At 40.5% G+C, this 19,281-nt stretch overlaps 1 protein-coding gene across 1 annotated transcript in view; it reads right to left on the reverse strand.

Annotated features, from left to right (window-relative positions):
- LOC120937755 (WD repeat containing planar cell polarity effector) overlaps window positions 1–19,281 on the reverse strand; it is a 480,161-nt gene that overhangs the window by 173,407 nt on the left and 287,473 nt on the right. Inside the window, exon 14 of the mRNA XM_040351220.1 lies at window positions 5,390–5,492. Coding sequence (XP_040207154.1) covers window positions 5,390–5,492 — 103 coding nt within the window. The remainder of the gene's footprint in view (window positions 1–5,389; window positions 5,493–19,281) is intronic.

A 19,281-nucleotide genomic window follows, 5' to 3' on the forward strand; every position in this document is an offset into this window, starting at 1 on the left:
CCTCGATTACAGCCGACATATTGCTTCCCTTAAGCCATCCACGGACCGGGGGAGAAGGATTGTCCAGCTGCGACCCTGCTCAGATTTTTTTATTACAAATTAAAACTTTTGTTTGTTTTTTCAAAATTGTTGGTCTTTTTTTGTTTGTTTAGCAAAAAATAAAAACCCCAGTAGTGATAAAATACCAACAAAAGAAAGCTCTATTTGTGTGAAAAAAATAATAAAATGTAATTTGGGTACAGTGTAGCATGACCGCGCAATTGTGATTCAAAGTGCACCAGCGCTGAAAGCTGAAAATTGAACTGGGCAAAAAGGGGGGTTTAAGTAACCAGTAGGCAAGTGGTTAAGCAATTTTTTTTTATGCCCAATGTGCATGAGGCCATATAGTTCTCAGCTGATTTGTTCCAAATGCAAAAATATGCCTACTGACAACTTATGCAAACAGTTTCTTTACAAACATGGCAGCTCTGTTTACCTGCCTAATTACCATAGATTTCCCATCTCCTGCTCATATCGCCAGTGTTTTGCTTTTACCAGCTGATTATCTCTTATTATTACACTAGAAATGGTCATGTGTTTACTCTAGGCAGACATTCCCCTCTTAGCACTTCTACATTTTTCAGTTTCAGGAAGTTAGGTCAAAAGCTTATCTCAATATGCATGAAGCAGAAGTAGATAAGGAACTGCAATAAGACTGTTCAAATCCATAAGCTCACAATTAATGTTACAATATGACTGTACAATCTCCCTTCAATCCATCTGAATCTGAATCCAATCAGGAAGGCTCTTGCACTGTATAGTTGCTGGTAGATTTAAAAGAGATTGTACAGTCAAGCTGTAACGTGTGGTGAGCTTTACAATGTAAAGTACATAAGTGACTTGGAAATATTTTTTTCTTTATGGAAGTTGAAGCTCGCTTTAAATTAAAAATAATTTAGTTTTTATGTGTGCAGTATTGCAATGCGTGGCATACACAATGCTTGGTCAGGATGATCTGACTTGGGGCCCAGTATATTTTGGACATACACACAAATAGCCAAATCGGATTACCGCAATATCAAACTTTTAATCACACTTGTTTCATATGACAGAAGATAAAAAATGGACAGGAAGGCATTTAAACACTGATTAACCACATATATGTTTTAAAATTCGATTTTTTGACTGTTGACCATCATATGTATGGGCAAATTCAGTTCCACCGCCAGCTCTTTCCAGCAATATGTATGTAGTGTAATGTAATTTCACGCTAAATAAAATGATGGTGCTCCACTGTATGACTTTAGACTAGCAAGAATTTATCAGCTTTTCTCGTTTCAACAGGAATCCCTTTTGGGTGAATACTATTGATTTGAAGGTTAAATAAATTCATCTCACTAGGCCTAAGTGTAATTTAAAGTAAGTTGGCCTTGGGAATCTTTCTGACATTTTTAACATGCGTTCTTTACTGGAGTTTTTAATCAAGGAAATAACATAAGAACTCCTGGGATTTTTTTTATGACTGTAGATCATTATTAATTATAGGATTTCTTAATAGGTTATGCCATGTCAGTTCCTTGTGGCATGGTTTAAGTGACGTTTAAATTAGCAGACTACAGGCTGCATGGTGAAAATGATTACCTATGCAGTGAATGAGGTATACTTAGTCATTTGCATTTTTCCATAGGCTGTGGCTGTAATAACCTCCAGGAACATGCATCAAATCAGCTCAGTAAATGTAAAATACAAGTTCATGTTCAGAATTGCCTGGGAAACCTATATAACCTGACTGAAAAAAAAAAAAAAAAAAATTTACGCTGTGTAGGAATTTTTTTTAGAAAAAGAAATGCTCAGTGATCACTATGAATATAGAGGGTGAGGACATTTAGGCTGGGATCACATTGCAGTACGTAGCGGCTCACAGAAGGGAACTGGTGCGCCCCTGTTCACCGTTTAAGGTCCGATTGCAGTCCAAATTTCTGGCTGAATTCGTAACTGAAAGGGACCAGAAGACGCACAGGACTCCTGTGCAATTCGCCCTAGAGCCGATCTGGAGATGTGTGAATGGGGTAAGCCCACATCCAATTCACAATAGTGTGAACCCAGCCTTAGAGACAAAAAGGAATTTTTTCTATGCGCTACATATAAAATGTAGCTGAAAGGAAAGCAGTTATGTTGCCTATATCAGCGGAACTCAAATAGTAAAGCATGTTATGACATTAAATGATCATCCCGTGCCTGATGAAGGGGTCCTGCGTGGTTCCGAAACGTTGCACTTGTTCTTATGATGTGATCTTTCTGCAATAAAAGCCTTTGAATACAATTTGAGGATCCTTGGTGTGTTGTGACTTTAAATGAGGCACAAAAGTCCACTGACTTCAAGTAATCTGTGTCCCTTTACACATCCTCACTGCTTTTCATTCATGGTTGCTGCCTCAGCACACTGCTTAGGCCCTTATGAAATTCCCTCTTATAAAATTGAAGTGGGCCTCATTCCACAGTTTCATTTCTGCACGGAGGCACAGAGTGAATAAACTGGGCAGAAAGTGACATGGAAACAGTGAACAGATGGTGAGTACCATGGAAAGAAGTGGAGTGGACAGTGGGGGCAAAAAGATGAGAAACCTAGTTATATTTGGTACTGACGCAGAGGGCAGAAAGTGAAAAAAGGGGACACAAGGTACACTATATGGCCAAACGTTTGCCAACACCTGACCATCACACTATATGAGTTTATTGGACATTCTATTCCATAAATAGCTGCCTCAACTTGTTGGGAAGGCTTTCCACAAGATTTTGGAATTTCCAATGTATTGCAAAATCAGATGTCAGGGCGCTACGCTCTACTTCAGTTCCCTCATGCCAAACCTGTCAAACCCAGTCTTAATGTACCTGGCTTTGTGCACAAGGGCACATATATACTGGAAGACAAAGGGGCCTTCCACAAACTGTTGCCACAAGATTGGAAGCACATACATGTCTAAAATCTCTTTGTACGTTGCAACAGTACCCTTCCTTGGAAACACTGGAAATAAAGAAAGTAGGCAGCAGTAATATGGACACAATGGAAGAAGGTGTATGAAAGGGACAGAAGGTGTGGACAAAGAGGGCTGAAGGTAGAGTGAACATAAGAGGCAGAGAGGTAGTAAATGAGAGTCAAATAGTGGATCAAGACAAAAAGGGGTGCTTAGATTGTAGGGGCCCAAGGGGAGGAAGTTGGTTTGAGATATACGAAAAGCAACTAAAAAAAAGGACTCCACTGAGCTACTGTATACAGTATTTCCATATCATCTGCCCACACACCACAATATCAGTACAATAAAAAATATACACATTTTCTGTGAATAAAACACGGTAGAGTATTAATAACGACAATACAAACTCAATCTTGTTTTCAACTTCTAATTTTAGCACTTGATGTATCATCAATCGGATTCAACATTCTAGAGGGCGTTTAAATCTTACCAATTCCTGTGAGGAAACAATTCCACTATACTTAGCATGACACCTGACACTTCTGGCTTTTCATTATGCTATAAGGCAGGAGTTACAGTGCCTTTAAAAAGTATTTATACTCCTTGAAATTTTCCAAATGTTGTCATATTACAACCAAAAACAATTGTATTTTATTGAGATTTTATGTGATAGACCAACACTAAGTGGCACGTAATTGGAAAGAGGAAAGAAAATGATAAATTATTTTCCACATTTTGTACAAATAAATATCTGAAAAGTGTAGCGTGCATTTGTATTCAGCCACCTTTACTCTGATACCCCTAACTAAAATCGAGTGGAACCAATTGTCGTCACCTAATTAGTAAATAGAGTCCACTTGTTGGTAATTTAATTTCAGTATAAATGCAGCTGTTCTGTGAAGTCCTCAGAGGATTGTTAGAGAATCTTAGTGAACAAATAGCATCATGAAGGCCAAGGAACACACCAAACAGGACAGGGATAAAGTTGTGGAGAAGTTTAAAGCAGGGTTAGGTTATAAAAAAATATCCCAAGCTTTGAACGTCTTACGGAGCACTGTTCAATCCATCATTCGAAAATGGAAAGAGTATGGCATAACTGCAAACCTACCAAGACATCCACCTAAAGTGACAGGCTGGGCAGGAAGAGCATTAATCAGAGAAGCAGTCAAGAGGCCCATGGTAACTATGGAAGAGCTGCAGAGATCCACATCTCAGGTGGGAGAATCTTTCCACAGGACAACTATTAGTCGTGCACTCCACAAATCTGACCTTTAAGGAAGATTGGCAAGAAGAAAGCCATTGTTGAAAGAAAGTGTTTGCAGTTTGCGAGAAGCCATGTGGGGACACAGCAAACATGTGGAAGAAGGTGCTCTGGTCAGATGAGACCAAAACTGAACTTTTTGGCCTAAAAGCAAAATGCTATGTGTGGTGGAAAACGAACACTGTACATCAACCCGAACACACCATCCCCACTGATGGCAGCATCATGTTGTGGGGATGCTTTTCTTCAGCAGGGACAAGGAAGCTGGTCAGAGTTAATGGAAAGATGGATGGAGTCAAATACAGAGCAATCTTGGAAGAAAACCTGTTAGAGTCTGCAAAAGACTTGAGACAAGGATGGAGGTTCACCTTCCAGCAGGACAACGACCCTAAACATACAGCCAGAGATACAATGGAATGGTTTAGATCAAAGCATATTTATGTGTTAGGATCGACCAGTCAAAGTCCAGACCTAAATCCGAAAGAGAATCTGTGGCAAGACTTGAAAATTGCTGTTTACAGATGCTCTCCATCCAATCTGATAGAGTTTGAGCTATTTTGCAAAGAAGAAGGGGCAAAAATGTCACTCTAGATGTGCAAAGCTAGTAGAAACATACCCAAAGACTTGCAGCTGTAATTGCAGCGATAGGTGGTTCTACAAAGTATTGACTCAGGGTGGCTGAATACAAATGCACGCCACACTTTTTACATATTTATATTTAAAAAAAATATATATAATTTTCCTTCCACTTCACAATTATGTGCCCATTTGTGTTGGTCTATCATATAAAATCCCATTAAAATACATTTACGTTTTTGGTTGTACCGTGGCAAAATGTGTAAAATTTCAAGGGGTAAGAATACTTTTTTAAGGCACTGTATTTTAAAATGAACACACTCATTTTTATACAACCTAAGGTAACATTGGTATGTACAAATTATCAGTTTACTACCAACTCAATTTTTTTCACATTTTTCTTTATTCAAAGTAAAACTGTTATATGTGAAGTCAGGGATCGCCAGGTGGTTTTTGAAGCTTATCTCTGTTAATTCTTTTTTTCCCTAGAAACGAACCAATAACCCCCCGCATTTATAACATTGCAGCGGTACAGAAAAAGTATTGATTCAAAAAAAAGAAAAAAAAAAGAAGCTTTTTAAATAGCATTAATTCTTACCAACTCCAGCGTTTATTGATTCTGCATCTATTTCCTTAGCCTTTTTCTCTGCCACTTTAGCTAGCGCCAATTCACCCTTATCTAGTGCAAGGTAATGGATGTCCTTTGGAAATAAAGCAAAATAAAAGATTAATCTAAAATGAATCTTGGACACACAACAAAGAAGAATTTCAAAGAAAGGGAATCTTTTATTGCCCAGATCACAGAACATAGACAGGACTGATGAACCCACTGTTACGTTTTAATTTACTCAATTTTCATTCTTCCTCCATGCAAATGTATCATCTTACGAGCACCTTATCTCAAGCCAGGCAATCAAACACATTTCAGGAAGTAAAAAGCATATATTTTACTCGCCAGCTTATGTGGAAATTTCTGACCAACCTATGCCTTTGAAAAGTCAACTGCTGAAAACGGTAATTTTTGACAAAAGGACCTTTGAATATACATATATCCAAAATATGCCGTTTCAGTGACTTTTAACTGTGCACCTATTATGGCTTCACTTCAGAACATGCACTTCATTCATTGATGTCATTCTGTTTTAACAAACTTTTTATTAGTTAATGGAAACATGCAAAAGTTGTAATGAAGAAGAAGCAATATTAAAACAGAACTTATTCACATGAATCAGGGGCCCATTTTGTAGGACTTATTTCAGAAAAAGTTGCAAACCAGAATTATAAGACTAGTCTTTGCATACATTGGCATTCAAAAATAATTTACTATACATTGGAAAGTCATTACTGAATCTGAAATTACTTAGAGAATATGCCAAGTACGAGTTGGCATATTTGTTAAACCTTGACATAGCTGACATTAGTCTGGGAAAGTACTTAATTGTATATTGAAGTGTATATTGCTACTGAATACAAAACACCAAATAAGCTCAATACGTATAAGTGACAGGAAAACCTTTCCTGTGCCAGTTTGTCTACACTCACACAGTCTTAGCAATGACAATGAGGAGCTACATTTGTTCCTAAATAAAAAAATTCAAGTCAGAAGCTACAAATACTGTAGCTGCTGACATTTAAAAAACACACACTTGTAAATCCAACCATCCAGTGCTGTCATCATCCAGGCTGGTTCTGTGCTCGGGTCCCTGGTGCTGCCATCTTGCTTGTGGGAAGCCAGCTATGACTTCCTGTGGCTTCACAGCTGCCTCCCCACTGTGTATGTGCGTGTCACGTTGCGCTTTGTTAATGGACATGCAGCCTCCTAGGGTGGTGGAGTAGCTCTCCCAGCCTCAGAACAGCACGGGCTTCAATAGCAGTAGCACCCGTCACCACTGCAGCGCTGCTGTCACTACATGTTGCATCACCGAGACTGGATTAGAGCGTAGTTGGTCGGTGGCGGTGAAGAGAAAGGGGGGGAGCTTTCGTGGTGCTGCACAATTCATATACCTGTGAGCTAAGCTGATGTTTTTGGGCATGTCTCTTTGCTAGAGGTGGCATGTCTTTTTGCTAGATTGGGCATGTCTCTTTGCTGGAGGGGGCATGTTTCTTTGCTGGAGAGGCTATATCTCTTTTCAGGAAGGGGGCATGTCTCTTTGCTGGAGGGGCATGTCTCTTTGCTGGATTGAAGATGTCTCTTTGCTGGAATCGGGATGTCTCTTTGCTGGATTGGGGGCCTACCTAAATAAAAGGATGATGTCGCTTTTCTTTATGGAAATGTCTCTTTGCTGGATAGGGCATGATTTATTTTTAGGGGTGGGGGGCAGCGTTTAATTCTTGGACCCAGGGAGCACAATGTCTTGAGCCAGCCCTGGACAGCGTCATTGTCTGGGGGAGTGTGGTGTTAGATAGACTAGCATATTTAGATACACTAAACCAAGGGTCCCCAAACTACTGCCTGTGGGCCAGATACGGTCCGCAGGCCAGATATGGCCCTCCAAGGTAATTTACCAGCCCGCCCCCACAACGAGTGGTCTGCACTCAACCGCCCAGAACTGGACTCCAAAGTTACCGAGTGGCAGAAACCCCACGAACCCTGCTCCATAGAGGGAAACAGGATCTCCGTCATTGTGCAGGGTGGGGGCAGAGACACAGAGCTTGCTCCGGGATCTAACAGTCGGCACAGGAAAGCTACACAAGGGGAGCCAGCTCTTAGTCCTTCTTGTGGCTGTCTTTTAATCCGTGTGCTTGTTGACAGCATCCAATGGCATTCCTCTCTCTAATTGTTGTATACTGTTGAGGCTGCGCTGATGGGCACTGATCAGGCTGCATTGATGAGCACTGGTGAGGCTGCATTGATGTGCAAAGTTGAGACTGCGTTGATGGGCACTTTTAAGGCTGCATTGATGGGCACTGGTGAGGCTGCCCTGATGGGCACTGGTGAGGCTGCATTGATCTGGCCCCCAACAATCTGAGGGACAATAAACTGGCCCCCGTTTAAAAAGTTTGAGGAACCCTGCACCAAAGAAACCAAAGCCAAACTCCAGCTAAAGCAGTCCATAGATGGGTGGTTCTCAACTCCTGTCCAGGAGGATTACCCCTTGCGCCATGGTCGAACTAAAAATAAATAATCATTTATGGTAGTGGTTCTCAACTTCTGTCCTCAGGACCCACTAACATGCGAGATTTTAAGTATTACCTTGGGGCGATGCAGACTAGAATACTGAAATCACTGAGCAGCAAATTATATCACCTATGATATCTTGCACACCTGGCCTGTTAGTGGGTCCTGAGGACAGGAGTTAAGAACCACTGCCATAGATGATTCTTTTTTTATTTTTTTCCATCCGAGGTGGAAGGGGTAATCCTCCCACTGTGCCTTTGTATTCTGACAGTGGGAAGACTTCCATACGGTCAGAATACACTGATCAACGCTGCTGAATATAGCTGCCGGCGCTGATCGAGTGGAAATTTTCCAATGGGGTGGTTGTACAGAAGTAAATTGGTTGATCTACTTTCTACAACCACCTTGCCCATATATGGATCAAAATGTGCCCAGTCCCTGCTGAAGCAGCTACATTTCGATCCATGCTAGGCCGGCTTAATGTTTTTAAAGCAGCTACAGCAACAGTCGGTTCCTTTTGGAATAAAGGTTTTACATAAAGAAAAACATTGTAAGCTACACATCAGTGTTAAATGGTTTGTCGTAACCCACTAAATGCTAAATCTGCAGAACAGCTTGTTCTGTTGAAAAAAAAAACAGACCACCAGGTAAAAATAAAGGAAATAAAGCCTAAACAATTTAATAAATGCAGCCATCACATCTAAGAACTGGCAAGCTGCAATGTAAAACATATTTGCTTTTGGGGTAATACTGCTTTAATGGCAATTACAAATTAGCTATTGAACTCTGTGTACAAGCTATCTGCTATCATAGATGTTGCAAAGTAAATACTGGAGAAAGTCCAATATATGTGCATAGGGTGGAAACTCATTGGTACAGTATGCTCTACTTAGCTAAATACATGTTGAAAGCAGAATCTCTTAAGTGAAACTGAAAGCTACAATCCTGCATGATATAGTATACAGTAGTAACTTGGTTTGAGAGCGTTTTGCAAGACAAGCAAAATGTTTTAATGAATTTTGCGTTGATATACAAGCGATGTCTTGATATAATAGTAGCGTCATGTCACAACTGAGTATAAAAAAGAAGGGAAGAGCATCTAATGCCACGTACACACGATCGGTTTGGATTTTTTCATCAGATATCCGATAAAGCTGACTTTCATCAGTCTTGCCTACACACCATCAGTTAAAAATCTGATCGTGTCCAACGCGGTGACGTAAAACACAACGACGTGCAGAGAAAAATGAAGTACAATGCTTCCGAGCATGAGTTGACTTGATTCTGAGCATGCGTGGATTTTTGACCGATGGATTTCCCCACAGACGATCATTTTTTTTTTATCGTTTTTTTAACCATCAGAAAATTTTAAAACAGATTCTATTTGTTTTCACCGATGGGAAAAAAAACGATGGGGCCCACACACGATTGGTTCGTCCGATGAAAACGGTCCATCGGACCGTTTTCATCAGACGAACCGATCATGTGTACAGGACATAAGTGTAGCAATATGGTTACATTTAATAAAGGTACAACATTTAGCAACTTATTGCTACACTTAGAGGTGCCTTTCATCTCTTTTATATCCTGTAAAAAAAATGCTTTGATATACAAGTGCTTTGGATTACAAGCATGTTTATGGAATGAATTATGCTTGCAAACCAAGGTTTTACTGTATTATATTATAATATGACACAGTTATTGCAGTGTTCATTACATGAATGGCAGCAACAAATATGACACAGCTATATTATTGGAGTTGAGGAATGGGTTGGATACAGTTGCACCAATTAAGAGTTCATATTACAGCATATAACAGTCGGTATCCATTTCACAACTGTTTACAATACCAGTAGCTACAGCAATAGACAGGATACAAACAAACATATGAAAGGAACTATTTTGGGCAGCAATACTTGAAAAGTCATGTCACCCTCTTGCTATTGGTAAGGTCACTTCTTAGATTCTTGCTAACCATTAAACTGAGACCAAGAATAACCAAAGCAGAGAGCTTCACTTGGCTGTTAAAAATATTATATTTATCTAACAATGTAAATTAATTACTTCAGAAGACACCGATTCCCAGTCTTCTTGTACAACCTATGAGTGGTCTGATGTTCAACAAGATGCTTCACCGCACATACCGGATCACAGTATAAAATGCACACACATATTACAGGAATGAAATTATGAATCTAAGTATGAGTAAATGTACAACAGTTCAGTATGAAAGGAATGTGACACGACAATCAGGAATTTTGGCCACAAGAATGATACTGTCAAATAAATGCCAGGCATGTCAAGGTGGGTACCAACTGCAAAAAATAAGCTGCATGTTAGAGGAAGGAAAAAGGCTATTAGTACTGAGTGACAGGAGGCACACCTTGTAAGTGATAAAGGTCACTGTGAATTGTTCAACATCATGACAAATACTTGTTAAAAAAAGATATATATACAGTGCCTTGAAAAAGTATTCACACCCCTTGAAATTTTCCATATTTTGTCATCTTACAACCAAAAACGTAAATGTATTTTATTGGGATTTTATGTGATGGACTAACACAAGTGGCACACATTGTTAATTGGAAGGAAAGTGTTTTTCAAAATCATTAACAAATAAATATGTGAAAAGTATGGCGTGCATTTGTATTCAGCCCCCCTGAGTCAATACTTTGTAGAACCACCTTTCCCCGCAATTACAGCAGCAAGTCTTTTTTGATATGTCTCTATAAGCTTTGCACATCCAGAGGGTTACATTTTTGCCCATTTTTCTTTGCAAAATAGCTCAAGCTCTGTCAGATTGGATGGAGAGCGTCTGCGAAGAGCAATTTTCAAGTCTTGCCACAGAATCTCAATTGGATTTAGGTCTGGACTTTGACTAAGCCATTCCAACACATGAATATGCTTTGATCCAAACCATTCCATTGTAGCTCTGGCTGTATGTTTAGGGTCGTTGTCCTGCTGGAAGATGAACCTTTGCTCAAGTCTCAATTCTTTTGGGGGTGTCCTGGCAGGTTTGAGAGAATATGGGAGTTATGGCTGGACACGGCGGGTTTGAGTCCCAGAGAACTTATCATGACCAGGATTCTACGGTGTCTCTAAATGGGTGCTAATCGGATATCATGAGGGTTTATATGGTGTATTACTGGTAGTAAGGTGGGATGGTATGTATTCTTGTTGGAGGGGGAAGAATGACGACCGAGGGTGAAGTAGGGGACCTATATTCTATGTCTGTTTATGTATGATATACACCTTGAAGGAATCATCATTTTTTGTCTGTGCAGTGGTAATGTTTCTCTTTCTGTACTTGTTTATGAAACAATAAACATCTTTCTGATTTAAAAAAAAAAAAAGTCTCAATTCTTTTGCAGGTTCTCTTCTAAGATTGCCCTGTATTTGTTCTATTCCCATCAACTCTGGCCAGCTTCCCTGTCCCTGCTGAAGAAAAGCATCCACACAACATGATGCTGCCACCACCATGTTTAACCCTCCTGGCGGTATCCCCGAGCGTGACTCGGGGTTGATTTTTTCTACCAAAATCGGTAACCCCGAGTCACGCTCGGGGTAGATATGCAGAGCCTGCAGCGTGCGCTGGCTTACCTTGTCCTGATCCAGCGATGTCACCACACTGTGTGAGCGAGCGAGACCTCGCTCAATTCACACAGCGTCCTCCTGTGCCGCCGATCTCCGCTCCCTGCGACGTTACGACGCACGGGAGCGGAGATCGGCGCCAAATTCAAAAAAGTAAACAAACACTATACATACAGTATACTGTAATCTTATAGATTACAGTACTGTATGCAAAAAAAACACACCCCCTTGTCCCTAGTGGTCTGCCCGGTGTCCTACATGTCATTTTATATAATAAAAACCTTTCTTTCTGCCTGAAAACTGTAGATTGTCCATAGCAACCAAAAGTGTCTTTTTATGTCAAAAATGGTTTTAGATCAGCTAGAAAACAGCGATAATAAATTATAATCATTCGCAGAATTGTGCGATAGCGATTTGCGGGGAAATTCGTCATAAAAAAAATAAAATAATGACAGCAACAATTCTGCAACTGAGCAAATTTCAGTGATTTTGAGTTGATTACATTATTGAATAATTTTTATTTTAATTATATTATTACTTGCTATAATTATTTATAATTATTTATTATATTATAATTTAAAATGTTGTTTTTAAAAAAATTTCATACCCGGGATGCCTATTAGATTCTTGTTTGGTCAGATTTAAGTGAGTTATTCCTAAAAATCACAGGCCTACAGTATAAAACACCAAATTTCCTTGCAAATAATTGTACCGCTTTCAGCATGTTTTTTCAGACAGAATCATACCGCCAGGGAGGTTAACAGTGGTGTAACAGAAAAAAACTGTGCCAGCAAATCCTAGCTAGCAACCGAAAGCTAAGTAAATGAAATAATGAAAATTACTTATATAACTTCAAATATAAATGAATACATTCAAAATAATAAATTGATTAATGTCCCAAATGTATGGATTGCATCACATTAAAGCGGTGGTTCCCCTAAAAATAAACTTTTAACATTGCTTTTCCCACATTAATTACGATTAGAATCGGCTGGTTTCATTAAAAAAAAAACGTCCGTACATACCGTTTGCTATATTCGTTCCCACCGCCACTTCCGGGTACGATGCTGGCGGTGGGCGTTCCTAATTGATGGACAGGCATCCGACCGACGCATACATCGCGTCACGAGATGCCGAAAGAAGCCGAACGTCGGTGCGGCTCTATACGGCGCATGCGCACCGACGTTCGGCTTCTTTCGGCATCTCGTGACGCGATGTATGCGTCGGTCGGATGCCTGTCCATCAATTAGGAACGCCCACCGCCAGCATCGTACCCGGAAGTGGCAGTGGGAACGAATATAGCAAACGGTATGTACGGACGTTTTTTTTTTAATAAAACCAGCCGATTCTAATCGTAATTAATGTGGGAAAAGCATGGTTAAAAGTTTATTTTTAGGGGAACCACCGCTTTAAAGTCCATAATCGAGACGAACAACACCACTGTGAACTTGACTTTCGTGAGAAGACCGCTTACCAGAAAGACAAGCTTATATAGCATTAAGCAAAGTAGTCTCTGTCCACAGGCTGGAACGTTGGATCACAGGAACCCCAGCAATATGGCTCCCGATGATGAGGATGTTATACTCTTACGTACATGCAATCCGGGGTCTTCAGGTTCACCACACAGTGTACACTGGGATTCAGTCCTTTGTCTGTGTCATTCAGTCCTTTCTCACACTTGGCTTTCTAGCCTTCAGTTGCAGTGCCCTACTGCATGGCCCACCTCTGGCCTGGGAATTGGGGTTCTCCTGACACCCCTGATGGGAGCCGACCTGACTCCTGGAATCCGCTGCCTTGGGATGAGGCCTCTGTCTCCTGGCTTGTGGCTGGATCCTCTGACCTTTCGATGAGACACTGGGAGCGGTCTCCAAACTGGAAGCTTTGTCCAAAATGAGAGCTCTCATTTTGGATTGATTGGTTGATTAGCGCAGTCTTTTTTTTGCATGTTTAACAGTGGGGATGGTATGTTCAGGGTGATGGGCAGTGTTTTTTTTTTGCCACACATAGTGGCTTTTAGGACAAAAAATTAAATTTTCGTCTCCTCTGACCAGAGCACCTTCTTCCACATTTGCTTTGTACCCCACATGGCTTCTCGCAAACTGCAAATGGGAGTTCTTATGGCTTTCTTTCGACAATGGCGTTCTTCTTGCCATTCTTCCAAAGAGGCCAGATTTGTGGAGTGCACGACTAATAGTTGTCCTGTGGACAGATTCTCCCACCTAAGCTGTGGATCTCTGCAGCTCCTCCAGAGTTACCATGGGCCTCCTGGCTGCTTCTCTGATTAATGCTCTCCTTGCCCAGCGTGTCAGTTTAGGTGGGCAGCCATGTCTTGGTAGGTTTGCAATTGTGCCACACTCTTTCAGTTTTCGGATGATGGACAGTGCTCCGTGAGATGTTCAAAGCTTGGGATATTTTTTTATAACCTAGCCCTGCTTTAAACTTCTCCGAAACTTTATCCCTGACCTGTCTGGTGTGTCCCTTGGTCTTCATGATGCTGTTTGTTCACTAAGGTTCTCATACAAACCTCTGAGGGTTTTACAGAACAGCTGTATTTATACTGAGATTAAATTACACACATGTAGACTCTATTTACTAGTTACATGACTTCTGAAGGCAATTAGTTCTACTAATTTTTATTTTAATGAGGGGTATCAGAGTAAAGGGGGCTGAATACAAATGTACGCCACACTTTTCAGATATTTATTTAAAAATAATTGAAAACCATTTATAATTTTCCTTCCAGTTCACAATTATGTGCCACTTTGTGTTGATATATCACATAAAATCCCAATAAAATACATTTACATTTTAGGTTGTAACATAACAAAATGTGGAACATTTCTCAGGGGCATGAATACCTTTTCATATAATATATACACTGCTCAAAAAAATTAAAGGGACACTTTTGAATCAGAACTTTTGGGATATTGATCTGGTCAGTTAAGTAGCAGAGGGCGAGGAGTGTATACAGAGGGGGTTGTGAATCAGTTTCAGCTGCTTTTCTGTTAATTGAAATTAATAACAGGTGCACTAGATGGGCGACAATGAGACAACCTCCAAAACAGGAATGTTTTTTGTGGAGGTGTCTGTGTTTTTCCCTACTCATCTTTTCTGACTGTTTTTCACTAGTTTTGCATTTGGCTAGGGTCAGTGTCACTACTGGTAGCACAAGGCGATACTTGGACCCTATAAAGGTTGCACAGGCAGTCCAACTCCTCCAGAATGGCACACCAATACGTGTCATTGCCAGAAGGTTTGCCGTGTCTCCCAGCACAGTCTCAAGAGCATGAAGGAGATTCCAGGAGACAGGCAGTTACTCTAGGAGAGCTGGACAGAGCCGTAGAAGGTCCTTAACCCATCAGCAGGACTGGTAGTTGCTCATTTTGCAAGGAGGAACAGGATGAGCACTGCCAGAGCCCTACAAAATGATCTCCTGCAGGCCACTGGTGTGAATGTCTCTGACCAAACAATCAGAAACAGACTTTATGGGGGTGGCCTGAGGGCCCGACGTCCTCCAGTGTGCTCTGTGCTCACTGCCAGACACTGTGGAGATCGATTGTCATCTTCCATTAAACACCAGAATTGGCAGGTCCGCCACTGGTGCCCCATGCTTTTCACAGATGAGAGCAGGTTCACCCTGAGCATATGTGACAGACGTGAAAGGGTCTGGAGAAGCTGTGGAGAACTTTATGCTGTCTGTAACATCGTTCAGCATGACCGGCATTATCCATGGAGGGACGCACAGACCTCTACAGGCTACACAATGGCACCCTGACTGCCATTAGGTATTGGAATGGAATCCTTGGACCCATTGTCAGACCCTATGCTGGTGCAGTGGGTCCTGGGTTCCTCTTGGTGCACGACAATGCCCGACCTCATGTGACGAGAGCATGCAGCCAGTTCCTGTAGGATGAAGAAATTGATACCATTGAATGACCCCTCTAGGACATTATGTTTCGGTCCATCTGGTGCCACCAGGTTGCACCTCAGTCTGTTCAGGAGCTCAGTGATGCTCTGGTCCAGATCTGGGAGGAAATACCCCAGGACACCATCCGTTGTCTCATTAGGAGCATGCCCTAATGTTGTCATGCATGCATACAAGCACTTGAGGGCCATTCAAACTACTGAGGAACATTTTGAGTTGTTGCAATGAAATTTCAGCAAAATGGACTAGCTTGCTGCATAATTTTTTCACTTTGATTTTTGGGGTGTCTTTGAATTCAGCCCTCTGTAGGTGGATAATTTTCATTTCTATCAAATGATGTGCCATCCTTTCATTCCTAACACATTACCCAGTCCATATCAGTATAGATATCCAGCATGAAATTTTTGCCCGTTGAGATCTGATATGTTTTCAAAGAGTTCCTTACATTTTTTAGAGCAGTATATATATATATATTGTAAGGGGTTAGCTTGGTAGCAGGGTGTGTGACCCCCTGGATGGGTTCACTACACACTGAATTTATACAGACAGGCAGTCGAAGACGGTTGAAAACAAAGATTTTGGTTTATTCTTCCATCCTGCTGGAAACAAGTGCAAGCATCCAAACAGCATAAACAAAATCAAACATAAAATAAACCCTGGCCACTTGGGGCGTCTACCTTTACCACACAGGAACCTATCTAGGGAGTCTGGCACAGCCTAGTGCTGGGCAGACACTGCTGGTCATACAGCAGAAAAACAATAGTCTCTTATTGATTTTTATCACACAGAAAAATCAATCACCTCCTCAGAAGACTTTCAGCTACTGCTCTCCTTCACTCAGAAAGCCTCAGGATGCAGCAAATCAGTGGTAATCCTCTGGATTACTTATAGAGGCCTTAATTGCCTCATTCTGAACAGCTGAAGTTTTCCAACGCCCTTAGAACTTTTCTGGCTACTTTTGCAGCCGACGCCTAATAACAATTGGTGTATTGTCTAAACAAGGCAGAAATGTATGTCCCGCCTGTGACAACACCCACAGATTTACCTGACATCCTGTCACAATATATATATATATATATATATATATATATATATATATATATATACACAGTGCTATGAAAAAGTATTTGCCCCTTTCTTTTTTCTTGCATATTTCTCACATTTAAATGATTCAGATTAACAAGCAAATTTTAATATTACATAAAGATAACCCGATAAAATCCAAGATGCCGTTTTTAAATTATTATTTACTTTATTAAGGGAAAAAAGCTGTTTAAACCTGCCTGGCCCTATGTGAAAAAGTAATTGCCCCCTCCCATGCTGAATCATGAATGAACTGTTATTAACCACAATTTTTTGGAAAGCTGAGTTAAATTTCACTTGCCACACCCAGGACTGATTACTGCCAGACGGGTTGAATCAAGAAATCACATAAATAGAAGCTGTCTGACAAAGTGAAGCACGCTAACAGATCCCAAAAAGCCACACATCATGCCACAATCTAAAAGAATTCAAGAACAGATGAGAAATAAAGTAATGTACATGTATTGGTCTAGGAAGGGTTTCAAAGCCATTTCTAAGGCTTTGGAACTCCAGTGATCCACGGGGAGAGCCATTATCCATAAATGGAGATAACTTGGAACAGTGGTGAACCTTCCCAGGAGTGGCCAGCCTACAAAAATTACTCCAAGAGCATGACGATGACTCATCCAGGAGGTCATAAAAGAACCGAGAACATCTAAAGAACTGCAGGCCTTACTTGCCTCAGGTAAGTTCAGTGTTCAAGATTCAACAATAAGAAAGAGACTGGGCAAAAATGACATCCATGGGAGAGAGCCAAGACCAAAGCCACTGCTGACCAAAAAGAACACAAAGGCTCATCTCACATTTACCCCCACAATTTTAGGCAAATATTCTGTGGACTGATGAGACAAAAATTTTACTTTTAGGAAGGTGTGCATAAAACTAAAGCCTCGTACACACGATCAGTCTATCCGATGAAAACGGTCTGAAGGACAGTTGTCTTAGGTTAACCAATGAAGCTGACTGATGGTCCGTCACGCGTACACACCATAGGTTAAATAACCGATCGTGTCAGAACACGGTGACGTAAAACACAACGACGTGCTGAAAAAAATGAAATTCAATGCTTCCAAGCATGCGTCGACTTGATTCTGAGCATGCGCGGGTTTTTAACCGATGGTTTTGCATTTTAACCGATCGGTTTTGACCTATCGGTTAGCAAGTTTGCTTTTTTTAACCCAAAGGTTAAATAACCTATGGGGCCCACACACGATGAAAGCGGTCCGTCAGACTGTTCTAATCGGTTTAACCGATCGTGTGTGCGGGGCCTAATACAGCATTTCATAACAAGAACATCATACCAACAGTCAGACATGGTGGTGGTAGCGTGATGGTCTGGGGCTGCTTTGCAGCTTCAGCACCTGGACGACTTACCATAATTGATAGAACCATGAATTATGAGCTCTACCAGAAAATCCTAAAGAAGACTGTCCCTGTCCGGCTATCAGTTTGTGATCTTAAGCTCAAGTGCACTTGGGTTATGCAGCAGATCCGAAACACAAAACAGCAAGTCCACCTCCAAATGGTTCAAACAAAGCAAAATTTAGGTTTTGTAATGGACTAGTCAAAGCCCACTTAAATCCAATTGAGATGCTGTATCATGACCTAAACAGGCCGTTCATGCTGGAAAACCCTCCAATGTGGCTGAATTAAAACTATTTTGCAAAGAAGAGTGGGCCAAAATTGCTACACAGCAATGTGAAAGACTCATTGCCAGTTATCGCAAACGCTTGATTGCAGTTGTTGCCACCAAAGGTGGCACAACCAGTAATTGGATTTAGGGGGCAATTACTTTTTCACATACAGCCAGGCAGGTTTGGACAGCTTTTTTGTCTTAATAAATTAAACCATTTAAAACTGCATTTTGTATTTACTCAGGTTATCTTTGTGTAATAATACAATTTGTTTGATGATCAGAGTCATTTAAGTGTGACAAATATGCAAAAAAATTAAAAAAATCAGAAAGGGGGCAATTACTTTTCACAGCATTGTATATTAACAGGATAGAGTTTTACACAGCTTCTTACAACACCATCAGAAATAATTGTAGTGTTCTGCATCTTCCTACAGTATGTTGTTAGTTGATTTGTGCGGAACTGAAAGCCTCCTCCATTACACTGATATCTGTGGATGAATCTCCAAGAAAGAATATCATGCTAGAAATGCAGTTTAATGCTGTTTAAAAAAAGCTACACTCAGAGCTAAGAAATAATTAAAACCTCTCCTCTGTCTTCCTAAAAAAAAGTTTTAAATTCAGCCTTCAGATTATTAGTAGTCATCAACATACAAATAAAATAATTTCCTGGAAGTGGAAATGTATGGAAAGAAAATGCTTCTATTAACATTCATAATATTACTGTGGGCCTCTCAAAAATTAAGCAACATTGCAAACTTTAATCTCATCACATTTAATATGAATATCTTACCAACAAAATAAATTTTTCATTAGTAAAATGGAAAACAATAAATGGAAATCCATATACTTCAATACAGGGCACGTTCACCCCCTTCCTGCCCAGTTCAATTTTAGAGTTTGAACACTGCTGATTGGTATTCTTAATTCCTTGGATATCTTTATATCCTTTACTTGCCTAATACAGTTCAACTACCTTTTCCCGCAGATCTTTTGACAATTCTATTGCTTTCCCCATGACTCAGAATCCAGAAACGTCAGTGCAGCACTGGATGCAAGATGCAAGGGTCTGTCAGGAGTCCAGAAACGCATTGACTTTTTACACATACACACTAATGACAAGCAAACAGATCACAGGTT

This window comes from Rana temporaria, chromosome 4, assembly GCF_905171775.1.
Source record: "Rana temporaria chromosome 4, aRanTem1.1, whole genome shotgun sequence".
NCBI lineage: Eukaryota > Metazoa > Chordata > Amphibia > Anura > Ranidae > Rana > Rana temporaria.